Below are 21,007 nucleotides of genomic sequence, written 5' to 3' on the forward strand. Positions count from 1 at the left end.
CCACGCAGGCAGCTGGGGGAGGCAGGGGAGAGTAATGCTGCCCGTGAAAAAAGCCAAGATGGCTATGTCTGGCTGTGACGGTGTGCTCTTTTCCCCGCCCTGATGTGCTCTCTCCCTCTCAACCCGACCTCCCTGTAAACAGCCACGTAGACAGGGGCTAATAGAGCATGCACCAACTAAGATCCGTCTAGCATGCAAATATGACTATGAGTCAATCATCTCGCCCCCGATAAATAGGGGGCAGCCCAGAGCCCATTGAGCTCTCCTGCATGGCAGCGGGCTGCACTGCAGAACCTCCTCTTGAGCAGGGACGCCTCTCAAGGTTACTCTTCAAGGTTGAGAGATTCTGTACCCACCACAGATCCTCTGTCACTGAAGGTAAGTGATCAATAGCATGCTGAATTTTTGCGAACTTCACAAAACTTTGCTGAGTTATGTCTTTGATTAATTGTGCACATAATCCCTTAGACATAAACCGTTGACCAAGTCTGAGACTAGGATCAGATCCAGCCGCACCCAGGCCCCTCTGAGGAGGAGTTTGGAAAGCAAGGGGGTCTAGTCCGAACCTCGTGACTCAACGGGAGGGTCCCCTTCTCACATACTCCTTTAGACATGAACCGTTGACCAAGTCTGGGACTAAGATTGGATCCAGCCGCACTCAGGCTCCTCTCAGAAGGAGTTTGGAAAGCAAGGGGGTCCTTTCTGAACCTCGTGACTCAACGGGAGGGTCTCCGTTGCACGTGCATCTGACCCTGTCCTTCATGCAGTAAATAACTGAGTGAACCTTGCCAATCGAACCTCGTTAAATCATTCTTATTTACGATTGAACTTTGTTAGGTCACTGTCTTACTGCAGTAAACATAGTGCTGCTTCCCTCTTACGAGTGAAGTGCATCGCTCCTCCGTGACACTGGCCAAACACCTCTCATTGAGGAACTGGCAACTGGCTCTGTCTAGGGGAGAGAAGCACAAGGGCAGACCTCTTCCATATATGCAAAGAGTTGGTAGCAGTTCCAGCCCTCCAACCCTCTGCACTCACCTTTTTTAGCCACAGGCCTCTCTATTCCTAGCTGCTGCTTTCAAATTCTCTTTCAAGCCCAGCTCAAACTGAGCAGAGCATCGTGAGGAAATGCGTCTTTTTTGAAGGAGCCGTATGGCTGATGTCGGGAAAAGCATCTCATTGCCAACTATAAGAGCCATTGCTGTAAACACATCGAGATGACCTGTGCAAACTCCAAGAGCAGAGAAAGGAGGACTTCAAACAGAGCTGTGTGCCAAAAATAGCACAGGCTATTTCTGAGCATGCAGAGTGAGCAGGAGGCAAACAGCTCGCTGCTGAGAGTTGTCAGAGAGCAGATGTGAGAAAGGGAGGGCATTTTCAGAGCAAGGTTGCTCTCGGGTCAGCAGCTGCGGTGCAAAGCAGTGGCTGGCCTGGGTTGCCAAGGTGCTGAAGTGCCGCTGCACCCTTCCTCCAAGGTGCGATCCACTGCCCTCTGATGGGAAGAGATGAGAGAGACCTGGCTCCTGGAGGCCCCTTTGAAAAGCCCTTCCCTGTAATGGCCCTCTGCACTCACATTTGTGCCTGTCACTTCCTTCCTGACCTCCTTCAGTTTGCAACCCCCTTCTCCACCCATGTTCTTCTAGGCAGACACAAGTAGCCATGTGCAACGCACAAATAAGAGTCTGCTATATCACGAGCACACTGTAGGTGTATGTATTGCCTCTACACCTCCAGTGTTGCTGCTGCTAGGATATGCCGCAAGGTCCTTCACTGCTCCGTCATAAAGGGAAGGATGCTTAAAGTAACATGACCTACAGTGCATGGGCCACCTGTGGCGTTGGCCAGCACATAGGTATACGCTGTAGTGCCACACAGAAGGAACCACCCGAATGGTAGTATAAGGTGAGCAGGCGCATAGGTAATATTCACAGTGTCATTACAAATTAACTGTGTATTGGTTACATTCCGCAGAACAGAGGAAGCATTTACAAAGCAAAAGCCAATATATGCTTTAGATATGTTAGCTATACGAAAAGAGTAAGGCCAAGGTGTTGTCTTTTGGGAAACAATGCCCAAATCGTATAAATTCATGAGAGTAACAGAAATATCAACTTTTTTTTTTTTTAATATAACTCTGCAATACCACGAGTGGAGCTGGTACACCTATGTAACACGTAGCTAAGACACCATTCACTGATCGCCCTCCTGCAATACAGGAAGCAGAGAGATTAGCTGATCTTTGTGTGAGCCAAATCCATGTATTCACATGGGAAGCTGGATGGTCTTGTAGATTAACGGCATCTGTTGTGGTCAGCAAGAGGCAACATCCCAACGGCAACTTACAGATGCCGGCATGATAACCTGTTGATGGGTAGATAGAAAGGCATGGTATCACCATCAGGAAGAACTAGAGCAGTGACTCCTGGACCATCTGCTAAAACAGTGCCAGGCCGTTTTTCCTTTTGAGGAGTTAGCATGCACACACTGGCTAAAGAGTGTGTTGAGGGTGTTTGCTGAGCATGAGGCACTCCAGCACTGTGGATCAGAATTCCTCACAGTATCAGTGCTCCCTGTGAGACATTCACTGGTGTGGATACGGAAACCTGGAAAGATAAATCTTGAGAAGAAGTCAATAAGAGTGGGGCTATTTGAACAGGTATCAAAGGTGTAAACAGCCATACACACTGTGAAGGGCAGTCGAGGCTTAAATGTAAGCTTATAACTCTTTGTTCAGTAATCGTGAGCTGCTCCGGTGTACAGAATTCTACCTCCCCGGAGGCGAATATGCAAGGGGCAATCCCCCTTTCCATTACAGATATCCGAGCAGGGATTGCTAGCGTCAGTTTGGCTTGTACTCGCTCATAGGGAGTAAGCATTCCAACACACCTATTGTTAAGCATAAACAGCGCTTGTGAGAGCATGCTCACCCACCCCCTTGACGTTTGCGTGGTGGTAAGTGTTTGGATTTGTTCTTTTAGCAGGCCATTCATTCTCTCTATTAATCCACTAGCTGGAGGGTGGTACGGTATATGCAAGACCCAGGCGATCCCCAAGTCCTTTGCCCATTCTTGTACTACATGGCCTGCAAAGTGGGTACCTTGGTCACTCCGTATTTCTTTTGGTATACCGTAAGTATACATGAGTTGCTCTAAGCCCTGTACAGTAGAGGATTGATTCGCCTAGGAGGTAGGATATGCGTACATAAGGCCTGGGTAAATGTCTGCAGCAGTTAATATATGCTTTTGTCCCTGTGAGGGGGGCAATGGGCCTACATAATCTACTTGCCAGCTTGCAAACGGTTGTTCGCCTCACTTCATGTGACCACAGATACTGGTGAAAGGCACTTTTGTTATCTTCATACGAACGGGACAGTTAGCACGGGCTGTCTTATACCAATGTAGCACTAACATGGGATGGCCTGGTGATAGATCCCAAGCCTGCACTTTGATGGGGCCACGATGTCCTGATCGTTCATGCTCTTGCCAAGCTTGCTTTAACTCTGAGGCAGTTGCCATCTGATCAACTGCTGTATTATGCCGCGTTTCGAAGGTCTCCTGCTTCTGATGGGCGTCAACATGTCGCACAGACACAGCTTTAGCTTGCACAATGTCCCAAATCCTTTCCCACAAGGGGCTCCCCCAGAGTTCCTTGTCATGTATCTTCCACTGTGCGGTGGCCCATGCTGGTAACCAGGTTCGCAGACCCTTGTATAGTACCCAGCTATCCATATAGAGGTAGCGTGCATCTCCCTCATCGAGAGCTATAGCTGCAGCCTTTCATTCGGCCCACTGACTTGAGTATCCCATTCCTGAGGCAAAACAGATAGTATCCGTGGCAGGATTATGCACTACAGAGCGCCACACTCGCTCTCCTGCCCAGGAATACACTGCACTGCCATCAGAAAACGAGGCCCACTCTCATTGCTCAGGAGACAACCTCTCAAAAGGAGGGGCCTCTTGGACAGGCAACAGCTCTGTTGGGGGAACAAGGGGGGCAGCCCCTCCAGCTCAGACAGTAGAGGCATGGGCTCAAAACGTACTTTGTCGGAGTGGGGGGAACGGGCCCGGAGTAACGACGGAGTCTCAATATGAGTATGGTCGTTCTCCCTTTATTAGAGCTTACACAAAGTATATATATCGCCAAGCAATACGCATGCGCTAGCAATAGTTACATGATTGGTTACAGTTTCTGTCCATACGTATAAAGCGGATACATGATTGGTGCAAGGTTGCTGTCCGCGCTCCATCGACATTTATGGAACCTAGTTCCGTCCAGACTTGTTTACCAGTTTTGTGAATACCTTCTTTTGTAGTGCTCAAGGCCGCTGCAAGGCTTGCTCGGCCGCTGCAAGGCTCGCTCGCCTTGGCCTACATTCCTTCCCTTACCCTGAGAATGGGATTGCTCATCCCAGTCAGATCATGCCCTCTCTCGCTTAACCATTCCTCCACAGTACTTTTCCTAACAAGCTTGCATGCAGGGTCCTTTCTCCCCACCTTAAACCAGGCTTGTAAATAGTGCTTCCATTTCCACTGAGCTGCAGCTTGGGCCACCCCCACGTGGGCCCTGACAGTATCATCCATCACCCATGCCTGAATGGGGATGGGGCTGTGTGCAGCCACTGGGTCACGTCCTGTGTTTTAGGCAAACACGACCACTCCAATTGGTTTGCATACAATCCAATTTAATGGAATAATTGAGCAAGTTACAAGTAAGCAAAACAGCGCTGGGCAGCCAGGGAGTCTCCTGCTCTACCAACGGCGCGCGCAATCCCCCCCCTCACAGTCTCCTTATATGCGATTCCAGTTCCGGGTATACGGGGCACTTCCTGTAACTTCTGCGGTTGCGCCGGCTGTTGCTAGGGGGTCTTCTTCAGCCCTCTGGTGGTCGTGGGGATGAAGGCTGGAGTCTTCCTCTGCATTGTGAGTGCTGACCCTCAGATCACGCATATATTTTACGACTTCCATGGTCATGCTATATTTCACAGTTGTGTGACATCGCCATCGCCATATTAGGCTATCTAAACTAATATTGCCGCTTCGCTAGCTCAACTCAATTATCTCAGGTGGGGTACATGCCCCCACCACAGGATGTAGGATGTTCCCACAGATGTTCCCAAGGCTGTTTCTCACTTTGGTGTAACAAATTAGCACATATCACAATCCAGGATGTTCCCAAGGCTGTTTCTCACTTTGATGTAACAAATTAGCACATATCACACTGTACCTCGTTCGGTATCCTGCAAAGCCCACACCACAGCCAAATGCTGTTTTTCCAGAGGTGTATAATTTGCTACGGCCCCTTGCAGGGAACGGGAGCAGAAACCTATAGGTTCCCGCCTTGCGTGGGCACATTGCTGCCACAACCCCCAAGACACTGTATCCCCCATAACCGTTACCTCCAGCTCAAAAGGTTGTCCCTCATGTGGAGTGAATAGTTCGCAATGTTGGACCACCGCCTCCTTGCACAGGTCGAAGGCTTGCTGCTGTTCTTTAGTGCATTGCCACCGGCTACTTTTTTTGGTCAAACACTGTGGCGGCCACATTCAATATGCTAAGTGGGGTATAAAGGTCTGCCAGAACCCAAAAGGCCCCAAAAAGCTTGCAGTTGTCTTACAGCAGTGGGAACAGGGTACTGTTGAATAGTATTGCGCACTTTCTCAGGGATAACTTTCATCTGCCCCCTCCAGACTGTCCCTAAGAATTGCACACTGATGTCTTCCTAGGGTTTACAGCCCATCCCCGCTCCTGCAGGGTCTGTACCAGCAATGACAACTGCTCACTTACTCGTTCTTTAGAAGGTCCCATTATCAAAATATCATCAATATAGTGATGGATGGTACACTCTGTAAGGGGGGGGGGGAGGGAGATCAGCTGAGATCCTCTGGTGGCAAATGGTGGGGCTGTGTTTCTAGCCCTGAGGAAGGACTTGAAACGTATATTGCTTATTGTTCCGTGTAAATGCAAACTGATCTTGCGACTGCGGGGATATAGCGATAGAGAAGAATGCATTCACCAAATCCATGAGAGCTTTCCATTCCTGCAGATGTTTCCCTATGCCTTCCAGCAGAATTACTGTGCCAGGTACTACGGCTGCTAATGGTGGGGCAATTTTATTTAGCTCCCTGTAATCCACAGTCATACGCCATGAGCCATCAGGCTTCCAAAGAGGCCACATAGGACTATTGAAAGCTGACAGGGCAGGGTGTATTATCTGAGTATGCAATAAAGCATCTCTAGTTTCCTGAATCTCCTTTTCCCCACCAGGAATTCCATATTACTTCACTTGCACCACAGTGGGGGGAACCGGTAAATCCACTGGCTCCCATTTTGGATACCCTCTAATCAAAGTAGTGGATCGCAACTGTGGTAACACAGGATTTTTTCCAAAGGAGAACAGTCCGTGCAGGATCTGAATATCTCTGCCCAGTAACACATCGATCCCCAAGAGGTACTCGTCAATCGGTGCTAATAAAACTGGGGTAGAAAATGTGTGTGTGGAGGGGATTTTGCCAACTGCTAACATAACCACAGCCTGTGTCGCTGGAGTGGCCGACCCGCCCAACCCACGTATATGGGTAGTAGCCTTCCCCGGAGCTACCGCGCTATGTAGTGCGGTAACTTCTGCCCCGCTACCTACTAAAGCGAGCACAGCAATTTCTCCTCCAGAGCGCCAGCGAATTCACAGGGGTACATAAGGGCGTGGGTCCCCCCGCCCAATGATAAGCTTCAACGGACGCTCCTATTGCAGGGGACCCTCCTTCCCCTCACTGTCTCTTGGCCGGCAGTTTCCACACTGTGGCTGGAGCAGGAGGGGCAGTAGGCTGTGTTTGATATTGCTGATCAGCAGGTAACTGCTGCCACCGCTTGAATAAGTCAACAGTAGAAAGACCATTTATCTCAGCACGTAATACCCCTGCCTGCAGCAAATCAGTCCGCACCTGTCGCCTTGTTACCTTTCCACTCAATTTAGTAGTCCCTGCCAATTTTCTCGCCTTCGAATTCCGAGCTGCTCTCACTTGCTTAGTAGCTGGTTCACCAACAAGTGCCAAATCCCTTATATTGTTTACCAAAGCCCCCACTGTTCCAGTTGCAGGCATTACGGTGCCACCTAGTAACAGCTTTAGGGCACTTGAAGCCCCCCTTCACTGGGTTTTCATCTGCCGCATTATTTCCACACCATCCAGTCCTTCTTCATCTGCTAATCCAGTTACTACCCTTAGCTGTCACAACATGTTGATCTCTTCCTCAAAAGTATGCCACGCTCCCACTGTAGCGGCTAATTCACCTGTGAACGGGTAAGCACCTTCCACAGTGACGCCTAACTATTGATATAATGTTGGAGCTACAATAACATTTCCTGCCCCATCCTGCGCAGAAGTTAATTGGGTAAGATAATACTGTATTTGAGCATCAGTTGATAAAGGGGCTCATCAAATTCAGCTCCTCTCTTATGAGACTAAGCGATCCGGCACCTGCATCCCATGCTCTCACTAACCAGGCTAACAAGACTCCCCAGGCCGCTGCTGGAAAGCAGGTAAAAATTGACACAATTCCTTCGGGATAGACGTCCTAGATTGCTCCACTGTATTCCCATCTACTTGCCTCTCCCCCTTCAGTTGCACAAGAGGTCGGACCTGGGGAGTAGCCGGTTCTCCTTCTAATCCAAATTCAATCTCCGAGTCAGATGAAGTACTCCAAATATTACCATCCCACTCCTCCAGGTCCCAGAAAGGTCTAGTTATTATTGCTCTCACCTGGGCAACTGTAGTTGGGGCTTTACCATAGCGCGCATGGCGTTTGTTAGCCACTCGTAAAGCTCATCGCTCTACCCTATGGGTTAATTCCCGACTCTTTGCAGTTTGGCTCGTGATCAACTCCTGTGCTACCGCCTTCACGTCATGCAAATCTCCATTCTCCTTCTCCAGATCTTTTCTTTGTGGCTGCAAAGACGATAGCTCATTATCTAAGGCTCGAATGCCCATCAACAGTGCCCACCCTAATCGTCTGGCTAGCTTCCAAGCTGCTTCCGAAGCAGCACGGAAGGGCATAGCCTGTAAAGCAGATTCAGCCGCCTTCAGGGTAACATTTTCCCCCTGTGCCAACTCTGGCCAGTACTTGGGGACTGCCAGAGTGGCAAGCACTGCAGCTACCAGCCCCCTCCGGTCAATCTGGGGCCATCCTGGCAGCAGCAGGCGACCAGTCTGGCTAGCTTCCATTGCCGATCTCCTCGACATTCTTCTGCGTTTTCCCGTACAACCTTCATATACATAGTCATGTCTTCCCAGACCCATGAGTCCCTCCTATTTGCAGGGCCAGATCTGCAGTGCTGGGCAAGAGAGGAGCAATGGGGAAATTTGCCCTCTTGGGTTGATCACGGTTCCCTAATGTATCTTGCGGGGGGTCTGCTCACTGTGAGAGACCCAGACCCCATTGTGAAAGCAGACATCGGTGTGCTCAGCCCTCTCAGACCCAGGGGAAAAAGCAGGGACAGGCACCAAGAGAAGGCAGAGACGAAGGCCAGGCTTCTGCAGAGGACCAAGAAGACACTTTAATTCTCCTCTTTGTGGGAAGGCGCCTCTGGCCACAGATACATGCCAGGGTTGTTCCCAGACGCAGCAAACTGGAGCGGACACTTTTTCTGCTGCTCCCCACAGCCGCTCAGAAAGCAGAGCCTGCAAGCTCACGACTGGAGCAGCGTGCTGCTAGAGACGAGCAAGCTGCCATGGGGTATGGCGTGTTGGGCGCCTGCCCCTGGTCCCCTCACCATTGCATTGCTGCTGCTCTGTAAGTCAGACACCTATTATGAATTATATCACCCGCACAGAACCCACCTTGTTTGAAAGAAGAATGATAATATTAAGTGTTAATTTTATTTTTAATGTTTTCAGCAAAAAAACACTCGTGAAAAGCTACATTTCCTACATGCATTATCTACTGAAATAAGGAACAAATACTGCCTTAGGGAAGGCATGACAGCCAGGACAAAGAAGATTATCTGACTTTGAATTATATTTGTAGAAAGCAAGAGCTGTGACATTTAAATAGAGCTCGGCCAAATAGAACTTATTAGCATGATTGCAACATTAGGCTGTGCAAGGTCCTCTTTACATTTAATCCACATGTCAGGAATACGGGACAGGACTCTCTCATATGAGAAGTTTTACATAGGACATTTTAATTAATGAAGTCATGAGACTACGAGCTCGTTGCTGCAGTACTAAAAACTGTTGTGTCAAAACAGAAATAATAAAATTGTCATTAAGGGAAAGAAAAAAGAAAGCTCTGGAAAACGTTAGGATAAAGTGAAAAGGTTATGAATGTAGGAAGTACAAGTTAAGGGAGGTGTATGAATTAAGATAAGCAGAGTGCCCTGTGCTGGCATCCGATATGCTGTCATATCAGCAAATTGCAGAGAACAAATAATTTCTAAAAGAATGCACAAGAACAGTCCAGTCTGACATGCAGAATGTCAAGCACTTGTGGCAGAAGGCATAGCAGGAGGATCGCATGGATAAACATGACTGGAAGTGTCAACATTGACTTGCATAGACCATATGTGGTCAAACAATGCTGCCTGGGACAGGCTGGGAGGTTAGGGCTTAAAAACAAGATGCTATCGGTGATTTAAAGCTACAGTTTCTCTAGGTTAGAACCCTCTTGGGTTTAGGGCGACATTTCCCACTACACCTCTGGGCTGTCCAAACTTCCCTAGCAAACCTCTCTTTTCTATTTCTTTCTCCTATTCGGCTGCCCCTCCAGTGCTTCAGGGAACCGCAGCAGGAGACGGTCTGCAGGACTTGCGCTATACTAAGGAAGCTGGGCTCTTTCATGTTTTGCTAACCAGTTTCTCCACAGCTTTCTGAAAAACTGGCCTCCTGTTAAACTGAATACAGGGACAGTTTCACTTAGAAAGAGTTGTTATTGCCACCTCCTCAGAGTCAAGCCACATCTAAGAATGCAAAATGCCCATCTTTTGCTCTTGTCTGTCACCAGAACAGGGCCTGATGGCATTTCACTGAATCACGCAGAACAACAAATGCGAGGAAGGTATCGATATTTTGGAAAGCTCTCAACTCAGGGGAGCTTTGGAGAGAAAAGACTGAGTTCTTACTCTATAATCTCAGATTCATTTCAGAAAAGTGAGCAACCCTTGCTGAGCCAGTCATCCTTTTCCTTGAAAGCAGAGCAGCTGCTATTTCAAGAATGCAGTCAGTCACATACTAGGAATTCCCATTGATCTCCCTCAGCTATAAAGATCCTGAATCCACCTCTCTTTTTGGCCCCTGTACCTTCTCTCACCAAGCTGGAAGTCGTGACTGCTGCTGTCGCTGATAAGCTGTCCTTGTGCCTTTGATTCCAGATGTGGCTCCAGCTTTGCACTCTGCTCGTCCTCCTGTCCCTGAGTGGGAAAGCCACTGCCCAAGCCAGCAACCTGCCTTCAGCCCTGAGGAGAATTGTAGAAGAAAGCATCTCGCCTCCAACAGGTACTGTGAGTTGCCGCCTCTAAAGGAAATCCGAGTCTATTCATGATGTCTGTAGCTTCTCAGGTGTATTAAGGGCACAAGGCGAGATGTTTTGTTAAAGGAGAATAATTCCCGTTGAATCCTTCTGAATGGGAGTTAGATCCAGACTGAGAGATGATTGCATGTGGGCTAAGGGTCTATCCTCCCATGATAAACTATTGCAGTGCAATCAGAGCAGTCAGTGGAGTGCAGACAAATATTCAGCTGATCCTAAAGCAAGCCTTCTGCCAGGACTTGGCTGTCAAAGCCAAGAAACCAATGCAAATGTGAATGGTTCACAACTGAAACAACTTCTCGAACCCCTAACTGGAAACATGGAAGGAGGTGTATTAACCTGAAAAAGCAATCCCACTCTGATTTCTGTATCCCCTCGTATCCCCTTCTCATTTCTCTGACTTCTGTTCTTACACAGACCACATCATTCACCAGCTTCTAAGATCAGACTGAGTAATTTTGTCACCGCTTAATAAGACTGTTTTTTTCCCCGCTCAGGTCTTTTCTTTCATAACTCAAGGTTTCATAACTCAGCCCTAAATGAGGCACCTTAGACGCATACATTAAGGACTTAACTCAGGAGACTAGTAGCATATTTAATGCTCTGGGGTATCATTCCTAAACTGCAGCAGATGCTGCAGAAGGGCACAGCTCTCCTGTGGGTCCTGTATTATCTCAGTCAGCCCTGTGTTAATGTCTCAGATATCCTAGAGCATATCAACTAGCACCACATTCCTCTGTGAGGGCAGCTGAACTATGTCCTTCAAGTAGGACTTGTAGCCAGATTCATGCCCCTAAGTTCAGTCCCCTATGGGCTTCCAGGGGTGGCAGGGAGATTCAGCCTGAGAGCAAGAGATGTAAATTTAGGCATCTAAATGCAGGCTCTTGCTGCAGTTAGGCCACCACTTAAAACACCATCATAGCCAAAGGAGATATAGGACAGGATCACGTCTGCCTTCCATAATTACACAAGAGTAAGGGAAGATTTCTGAGAAAAGGAATTCCCTGAAGAAGACACAGAGAGACCTTGAGGATGAGTGACAGTTCCCTGATGAGTGGGTGATGTCTCCGTCAGGACCAGTCACTCCACTCAATTCCCACCTTGCTCAATGAAGATATAGTCAATGCATATACCAGTTCAGGGTGTGCCTCACCTACACGATAGCAGACGCCAGCATTAAACCCAGTGAATTACTGCCTAAAAGAGCCTTTTTTTGCTGCTGAATAGGAAGATGTGTCAGTGCTTGATGCAAAGCATTTCCCACTTCTCAGATGGGAAAATAATACATCAGTGGTTACATGAGATGATAACTAGCTATGGGGATTACCGCCTCAAGGCCAGGAGAAATATCCCTGAGTGAAAGGATTGCTTTCCTTCTGAATGTCTCATTCCTTTCAGCTTCGATATCTTGTGCTTTCATGCTTGTCCGATTAGATGGCCAAATCCTAAATAGCTGTGAATAGCTCAAGGAGAACGGCAGCATGCCAACGCTACCGTACTAATAGTGGTCCTTCTTCCCCTTTCTCTTCCCTTCAGCAGCATCTCCCCAGGGACAGGGGGAAGATCGTGAGGTGCTGGGGCACTCACCAGCGGTAAAACTCTCCAGTACAGAGGGAAAGGATTTTTCCATGCTGTCAGAGGTCAAAATAACTCCTCGGAGAAAACGCCAGTTATTTGGTTCGAACCTCAAATGGGTCACGTTCACAGGAAGGTTGCCTGAGTGGGCTGTGTCCAACTGGAACAATTATGCCAAAAGACAAGAATATGTCTGCGCTGTGTCAGGTTGTGACACGGGATCCTACTCCCCAGAACGGGGCCCCTATTGTTACTATCCCTATGGAGAAAAAGAGCGGTCGTCCACTAATTTTAAGATCCTGGTAAATGAAGGCAACAGGGCATGGCTGGAATGGAGAAGTGCATCCTTTGGCAATGCACCGTCAAATGCCGTTAAGAGTTGCCCATGGGAAGATGTCTATGTGGGAAGAAACAAGTATGGTTTGGGGAAAGTGCATGGCCGCCACAGAGCTTTCTTTGTGGTCACTGATGGCTATGAGTCTTGGTATAAATACTACGAAGTTTTGACTGTGAGGAGAGATTAAGCGCATAGAGACAGGCAACTTGATAACAAATCATTTCGTCCTAAGATAAACATCTGATACGTGTCAGATGCATGTTGTTTGCCTGTTTCTTGACATGAAGACGCTGAACCGGTGTTTTTTGATATGACATTGAATTGGTGTTTTAACAGAAAGAAAATGTTCCCTTGATGCCATCCCCTGCGCTTGGTGGACACTCTTTGAAGATGCAAAATCAAGAATGCATTTCCTAATCTGCTTTGCTTTCATCCACACGCTATTTCTACGTTTCCATTTATCGTACAGCAAGAGGAAAATCTAACAGATGTAACACTAGCTGTGTGACCCTTTACTACATACCTCCGCAGGGTCCAACCTCTCCCTTTGACTTAGAAACAAATAAAGTAAGTGAAAAGCATGGTTGTTTGTCGAATCATTCTGCAAACAGAGCTAACAAAAAGAAACAGCACACTTCCATCTGGGTGATATCAGGGCCCTGAGCACACTAATATGCCTTAACGGCCCAGACCAACCTTGTTTTGGACGCCCACCCGCACCTGCTGTCCAGGGGCTCCATTTGAAGCTTGGGCAGGTCCCTGCCCTGACAGCTCTTTTACCACACTCGGCTCCTGGCTCCCCATCCCTTAGGGAGTAGCCTGACCAGCCTCTGGGCCTCCACAGGGGCAACTGGGACCCTCTTAAGCATCTTGAATCAAGGGCTCGGAGCCATCAGAAGACAATAGCAATAGGCTCAGGGTGTGAAGGGGATGGTGCTGAACATGACTGAATTTAAGCTCTCTCCATCCCCCGCTATGAATCGCACCTAGAAGGTTTCTGCGCTCTCCCCAGGATCCCCCTCCTACCCATCTCCTGTCTCCAGCATCACCGTGTGCCTCCCCTTTCCTTGAGCAAGGATCTCTCAGAGTTCATCACGCAGCAGCCATCTGTGTTGGACACATCTCCCGCTGCACTACAAACCTCCTCCCACCCACTCCTCAGCAAGAAACAGTCCCCAGCTTCAGCAGCTACCTTGCAGGGCAGGCATCTTGCAAGCATTCCCTTTCTTCTTTGATGTATTTGGGCAGCCTCTGTGTTTAAGAGAGGCAAACCACAAAAACGTTGACATGCCCTGCCCAACCACTTGCAAGCAGCATTTCCTGAAAGGGGAATAAGCTTCTTTCCTCTGCTTTGGTGTGAGAACAACAGTCGCTAGAGAGCCCCAACAAGTCAGCTTTTTTTCTCATCACGTGCTACACAATCAGGAAGCCACAGGGTGTGAAAAGCAAAATGGAAAGGTATGGCCAAAAGGCCAAGGTGTGACGCTTTCTCTGCCTCTGACTCTAGCAGTGCCCAGCACCATGGAGTTCCCCTTTCTGCTCCATCGAACTCAGCCCCCAGGTTCACCTTCATATTTCCCCTTTCCTCACTGTGGCTAGTGCACTGAGATACAAGAGACGGATGTTTTAGAAGCTCGAGGTTTACGCCAGAGAACATGTCTCAGAGCTGTTTCCAGGGCAGCATGAGTCCTTGCTAACACTGAGAGCTAAGGGTGTGTGCTAAGGATGGGTTTACTTTATCATTAGAAAATCTCATCGTGACAATGGTTACAGAGGATATCCTAGTTTGTAAATAGACCTTGGTCACTGTGAAATTTTAAAAGTCCCTGTAGTAGTGAGGCACAATGTAATTTTAAAGAATCCATTGAGAGTGACTGCTTACAATTACTTCCCCTCGAGGTTTCTGCATTATTTTCCATTCTCATCATTGCCTTCATTTATTTCCTGTAGACCATTTCTCCATGGTAGTACTGTTATAAGGAAAGGAACCAACAAAACTACAAGGCAACACACAAGAAGGTCCTCTTAGAGAAGGAAAAACAAGAAGGAAGAGATAGCTCAGGAAAAGCTGCAGGGAGAACTTATTTCTCAACTCTGAAACCATATGCAGACTGTTATGGAAAATGAAAATGCGCTCAAAGAAATGAGCAATGCTTCTCAGCCTGTTAGAAAGCAAACTCCTTCACTACCAGGAGAGAACAAGAGTAGGCAGCACAGCAAGGGGCAGGGACAGAGGGTGTGACCGCAAGGTGGGCAAGAGAGGGTCGGATACCGGCGGAGGGAGACACTCGAGGTTCATAAGGGGTTAAACAGGATAGATTTGATAAGGACTTGCACTACAGACTGCACGGGGAGCCCCAGGTTCCGCGCAGAAGGGTCGCCGATGGGAAGCTGCTGGAGGTATGGGTCGGACGAACAGGCTGGACGCACGGACAGGACTTCCCCCGCTGTTCGTAAGGGCCCCTTAAATCTACTAGAACTGTTTCCTTATCTCAACTGCACTAACCTCGAGCAGCTACTGCCTGGGAAGCAGCTAGATGTTGTTGACAAAACGAAGTATGCATGCCTGGCCCTGATGGGAATTTGGTCAGTGTGTAGTTTCACACGCTGGGGCTGCTGCCACGTACTCTGCCAGTCACTGACCCCTCGCCAGATCTTCCACAGGTGTTCTCACTACACTCTGCCCCTTGACTGACCGAGACGTGGCATTGGTGCCACCAGTGTGTGGACAAGGTTCAGACATGCCTTTCCGGGATTTTCTCCTCAATCCTGCCAGTGAGGGGGATGGATGAGAGGAGGAGGAGACGGACTTTCCAGGTTAACGACTGGCTGCACTGCTGGTGTTGGCAACAGGGTTTTGGTTTCTACGACCATGGGACCCTGTTTGAAGATCGACAACTGATGGCGAGAGATGGGATCCACCTCACGAGGCGGGGAACATGGGTCTTTGCCAACAGGTTGGCCAACCTGGTAAGGAGGGCTTTAAACTAGGAAAGATGGGGGAAGGGGAGAGTTATAGTGACAGGGTAGCTGGCAAAAGGCTGCTCAAGTCAGGATGCCTCCAACAGGTGAATGCAGCCAGGGAAGTGTGCATGGGATGTGGCTATGGAGGACCCTCTTTTACCCCTCCTGGGAAACCTGCATGCTCGATCACCTCTCTGAAATGCCTGTACACCAATGCACGCAGCTTGGGGAACAAACAGAAAGAACTAGAGATCTGTGTGCAGTCACAGGGCCATGATCTCATTGCCATTACAGAGACATGGTGGGATAGCTCGCATGACTGGAGTGCCATCATGGATGGCTATGTGCTTTTTAGGAAAGACAGGCCAGGAAAGCAAGGTGGTGGAGTTGCTCTTTATGTGAGAGAGCAACTGGAATGTATTGAGCTGTGCCTAGGGGTGGATGAAGAGCGAGTCGAGAGCTTCTGGGTAAGGATGAAAGGGCAGGCTAGCATGGGTGACACTGTTGTGGGTGTTTACTACAGGCCACCTGATCAGGAAGAGGAAGTCGATGAGGCCTTCTACAGACAGCTGGAAGTAGCCTCACGATGCCAGGCCCTGGTTCTCATGGGGGACTTCAACCACCCCGATATCTGCTGGAAAGACAACACAGCTAGGCACAAACAGTCCCGGAGGTTCCTGCAGAGCATTGGTGACAACTTCTTGACACAGGTGGTGGAGGAGCCAACAAGGAGAGGTGTGCTGCTGGACCTCGTACTAACAAACAAAGAAGGACTGGTGGAAGATGTGAAGGTCGGGGGCTGCCTTGGCTGCAGTGACCATGAGATGGTGGAGTTCAGGATCCTGCGAGGAGGCAGCAGGGCACCAAGTAGGATCGCAACCCTGGACTTGAGGAGAGCAAACTTTGGCCTCTTCAGGGACCTACTTGGAGGAATCCCATGGGTGAGGGCCCTGGAAGGAAGGAGTGTTCAAGAGAGCTGGTTAATATTCAAACATCACTTCCTCCAGGCTCAAGAGCGGTGCATCCCTATGAGTAGGAAGTCAAGCAAAGGAGGCAGGAGACCTGCATGGATGAGCAAGGAGCTCCTGGCAAAACTCAAGCAGAAGGAGGAAGTCTACAGAAAGTGGAAAGGGGGACAGGCCACTTGGGAGGAATATAGGAACGTTGTCAGAGTATGCAGGGATGCGACGAGGAAGGCTAAGGCCCGTTTGGAATTAAATCTGGCGAGAGATGTCAAGGACAGCAAGAAGGGCTTCTTCAAATACATCAGCAGCAAGAGGAAGACTAGGGAAAATGTGGGCCCTTTGCTGAATGGGGTGGGTGCCCTGGTGACGAAGGATGCAGAGAGGGCAGAGTTACTGAATGCCTTCTTTGCTTCAGTCTTTACTGGTCAGGCCAGCCCTCAGGAACCCCAGATCCTGGAGGCAAGAGAGAAAGTCTGGAGAGAGGAAGACTTTCCCTTGGTGGAGGAGGAGTGGGTTAGAGACCATTTAAGCAAACTTGACACCCACAAATCCATGGGCCCCGATGGGATGCACCCACGAGTGCTGAGGGAGCTGGCGGACATTATTGCTAAGCCACTCTCCATCATCTTCGAAAGGTCATGGAGGACAGGAGAGGTGCCCGAGGACTGGAAGAAAGCCAATGTCACCCCAGTCTTCAAAAAGGGCAAGAAGGAGGACGCGGGAAACTACAGGCCAGTCAGCCTCACCTGCATCCCTGGAAAGGTGATGGAGCAGCTCATCCTGGAAGCCATCTCCAAGCATGTGGAGGAAAAGAAGGTGATCAGGAGTAGTCAGCATGGCTTCACCAAGGGGAAATCATGCCTAACCAACCTGATAGCCTTCTCTGATGGAATGACTGGCTGGGTAGATGAGGGGAGAGCAGTGGATGTTGTCTACCTTGCCTTCAGCAAGGCTTTTGACACTGTCTCCCATAGCATCCTCATAGACAAGCTCAGGAAGTGTGGGTTAGATGAGTGGACAGTGAGGTGGCTTGAGAACTGGCTGAACGGCAGAGCTCAGAGAGTTGTGATCAGTGGCACAGAGTCTAGTTGGAGGCCTGTAGCTAGCGGTGTCCCCCGGGGTCAGTACTGGGTCCAGTCTTGTTCAACTTCTTCATCAATGACCTGGATGAAGGGACAGAGTGCTCCCTCATCAAGTTTGCTGATGATACCAAACTGGGAAGAGTGGCCAATACCCCAGAGGGCTGTGTTGCCATTCAGAGAGACCTGGACAGGCTGGAGAGGTGGGCAGAGAGGAACCTCCTGAAGTTCAACAAAGGCAAGTGCAGGGTCCTGCACTGGGGGAGGAATAACCCCAGTCACCAGGACAGGCTGGGGGTTGACCTGCTGGAAAGCAGCTCTGTGGAGAAGGACCTGGGAGTACTGGTGGACACCAAGTTAAGCATGAGGCAGCAATGTGCCCTTGTGGCCAAGAAGGCCAATGGTATCCTGGGGTGCATCAGGAAGAGTGTTGCCAGCAGGTCGAGGGAGGTGATTCTCCCGCTCTCCTCAGCCCTGGTGAGGCCCCATCTGGAGTACTGCGTCCAGTTCTGGGCTCCCCAGTACAAGAGGGATGTGGCACTACTGGAGCAAGTGCAGAGAAGGGCCACAAAGATGATGAGGGGACTGGAGCATCTCTCTTATGAGGAAAGACTGAGGGAGATTGGCCTGTTTAGCTTGGAGAAGAGAAGGCTGAGAGGAGATCTTATCAACGTGTACAAGTATCTGAAGGGAGGGTGTCAAGAGGATGGGACCAGACTCTTTTCAGTGGTGCCGAGCGACAGGACGCGAGGCAACGGGCACAAACTGAAACACAGACGCTTCCATCTGAACACGAGGAAAAACTTCTTCACTGTGAGGGTGACAGAGCACTGGAACAGGTTGCCCCGAGAGGTGGTGGAGTCTCCTTCTCTGGAGATATTCAAATCGCGCCTGGATGCAATCCTGTGCAATGTGCTCTAGGTGACCGTGCTTGAGCAGGGGGGTTGGACTAGATGATCTCCAGAGGTCCCTTCCAACCTCAGCGATTCTGTGATTCTGTGATTAGCCTAACTAAGAGCAAAGGTGTGCAGGCAACTAAACCATAGTGAATATATATATACACGTATATGTATATAGTAAATTATACCATGCATGCATAGAGGACTAATCAGCCCAGAACCAGGAGCATAATGCATTTTCCCCATAGTCCGAAATTCAACAGCCATGATGACAGTCACTGCCAGGGGTGGTCCCACACGGATTCTTTGGACTTTACATCGTGTAGTACTGGAAATAGGCTCTTTATCTTGTGGCTGTTGGGTTCGATGTGCTCACCGCAGTTCCGTCAGTGTCCCAATTGCCATCAGTGCACAGGGTTAGGATGGAGGGCAGCAATGTCACGGCTCCGCTCAACAGATACACGGTTCTCTGGGCAACAGTTTCCTAGAGGGGCCGTAGACTGGGACACTTTCCCCTTTGATTAGTGCCAGGTGGGTGTCTCCTGGCCCATCAGCAATGATTTCCCCTTCCGAGTGCTCAGGTTTAGCCAGTCACTCACCTACACAGCACGCCCTGTAGACCCCAAACCTCCTGGGTGCTGGGTCAGTCGCAAGGAATCTATTTCCTGGATAGTGGGGACACTTATCCACTCACATATCGGTTGGGCTATTTGATCTCTCAGAGCACATTGCAGGGGTTGGGATCTGGTGTAAGGGATCGCAACTTCTGCCCCCTCAAGGTAGTTCGAGTCAATGACTCCTGCTTTGATGTCCACCCCCCTGGAGAGCTAGGCTATTACAGGGCACCACGCGACCATAATACCCTTGAGGTATGGTGATGGCTAACCACATACTCACAAGATGCTGGCTCTCTGGTTCAAGGGTTTTTTCTTTGTGTGGCAGTCACAGATCCAAGCCTGCACTCCCGGGCATGGCTTGCCTAGGGAGGCAGTCTTGGAGGTGCAGCCGTTGCACTCTAAGCCCATGTGGCTGCTTGATGGATTCCCCTTTGAAACGAGCATACGGGATAGAGCCACGCAGTGGGCGGTCACTGAGGCAGGCAGTTGCCTGACAAATGTTTTTGCTCCAACCCATGAGGGTACCAGGAGGGGACAATTTGCACAGCTGCTCTTTGAGCAGTCCGTTCATTCGCTCTATCAATCCTGCCCTTCGCGGATGGTAGGGTACGTGATATGCCAGGCGATTCCTTGCTCTCCGGCCCAATTTGGAATGTCATTCCCTCCAAAATGGGTACCCTGATCACTTTGGACTTCCACGGGGGAACCATATAACCCACTCAAGTTTTCTAATGCCTTAATGGTGTGAGCCTGGGGAGCTGCGGCACAGGAGTGGGTGTACAATAGACCGGAGCAGGCATCTACAGTGGTCAGGACATATCTGTGCTGCTGCCTCTCCCGTAAGGGTCCAATATCATCAGTTTGCCACATCTCCCCAGGCTTTTGCCCTCTGCAGGTATAACGCTTTTTGCTCCACAAACACTGTACAGCTAAGCAAGTACAGCAGGGGCAATGCTGCCTGGTCTCTCTTTGTGCTGCTGGCAGCTCCCGCTCTGTGCACGCTGCCAGCGGGGCAGCAGGTGCTGCACGTCCCACCCCCTCCACTTTCCAGGCTGCTTGCTGCGCTTCCCCTCCCCCAGGGGCTGTGTGCGCTGCTCCGGCTGCAGCTGCAGACACCGCTCGAGCAGCTCTGCACTGGGTTTGCCATCCAAAAGTCCCCATGGCACACCGACTCGCAGCAGGTCTCAGAACATAGTGCCACGACTCACTCTTCTTTTTCTCATTTACACAGCTGTTTCCTCATTTCCTGTCTCCGCTAACAGAGGATGCCTCTGCTAACTGAGATAGCAGCACTGTGGCTTCCCCCACTGTACCAGTCCCACCCTCAATCATAGGTAGCAGAATCACTTTAAGATGGGGGGGCGGGGGGAAGGCAGTTCACAGCATCTTAGTCTGGATGGTTTTGCTCATGGGGATCTGATCTGGTCCGGTAAAGTCGGGGGAGTAAATTCCGGACAACATCCCTAGTTGCCACAGCTGGTTTATCCCCTGCTGCAATAGTAGCCTGCTCAGTGAGCCTATCATTGATGTCCACCCAAGTTGGCCTGAGCACACTAATATGCCTTAATGGCCCTGACCAACCTTGTTTCGGAGCCCCAAACGCACCTGCTGCCCAGGGGCTCCATTTGAAGCTTGGGCAGGTCCCTGCCCTGACAGCTCTTTTACCACACTCAGCTCCCAGCTCCCCATCCCATTGGGAACAGCCTGACCAGCCTCTGGGCCTCCCCAGGGCCAACTGGGACCCTTCCCCTCCAGCCTGTCGAGCTTCCAGGACCCCTCATAAACAGACTGAACACCTCCACCCTCGTCCAAGATCCCCCTGCCAAGTGCCTTTCCCAGTTCCCTGGCCCTACCCTGCTCCTGTGTCCCCTGAAACAGCCCACTGACACCTCACAGCAGTTAAATCACTCTGCAGAAAGTCCCTTCTGCACCCAGATCTCCATAAGGTGTGAGGACCCACCTTGCTGGGAGGGGAGGCTGCACCCAAGGCCCTGGGGGCACTCATAGACCTTAATGGCCCGGAGCAGCCTTACCTGGGGCCTCCACCCACGCAC

The 21,007-nt window shown here is 49.9% G+C and overlaps 1 protein-coding gene across 1 annotated transcript; it reads left to right on the forward strand.

Annotated features, from left to right (window-relative positions):
- The first annotated feature begins 349 nt into the window (after positions 1 to 349).
- LOC136994903 (natterin-3-like) lies at positions 350 to 12,909 on the forward strand. Its single transcript, XM_067314322.1, has 3 exons — positions 350 to 378; positions 10,360 to 10,483; positions 12,054 to 12,909. The coding sequence occupies exons 2-3, from the start codon at positions 10,360 to 10,362 to the stop codon at positions 12,614 to 12,616; spliced, it is 687 nt and encodes a 228-aa protein (XP_067170423.1). The 5' UTR covers positions 350 to 378; the 3' UTR covers positions 12,617 to 12,909.
- Positions 12,910 to 21,007: the final 8,098 nt, after the last annotated feature.

This window comes from Apteryx mantelli, chromosome 34 (assembly GCF_036417845.1).
Source record: "Apteryx mantelli isolate bAptMan1 chromosome 34, bAptMan1.hap1, whole genome shotgun sequence".
NCBI classification, from domain to species: Eukaryota; Metazoa; Chordata; class Aves; order Apterygiformes; family Apterygidae; genus Apteryx; species Apteryx mantelli.

Bases quoted from the DNA above. Each gene is read 5' to 3' on its own strand.
- LOC136994903 (XM_067314322.1), top strand. From the start codon at position 10,360: ATGTGGCTCCAGCTTTGCACTCTGCTCGTCCTCCTGTCCCTGAGTGGG. The intron at 10,484-12,053 runs GTACTGTGAGTT...TCTTCCCTTCAG, and splicing joins AAGCATCTCGCCTCCAACAG to CAGCATCTCCCCAGGGACAG.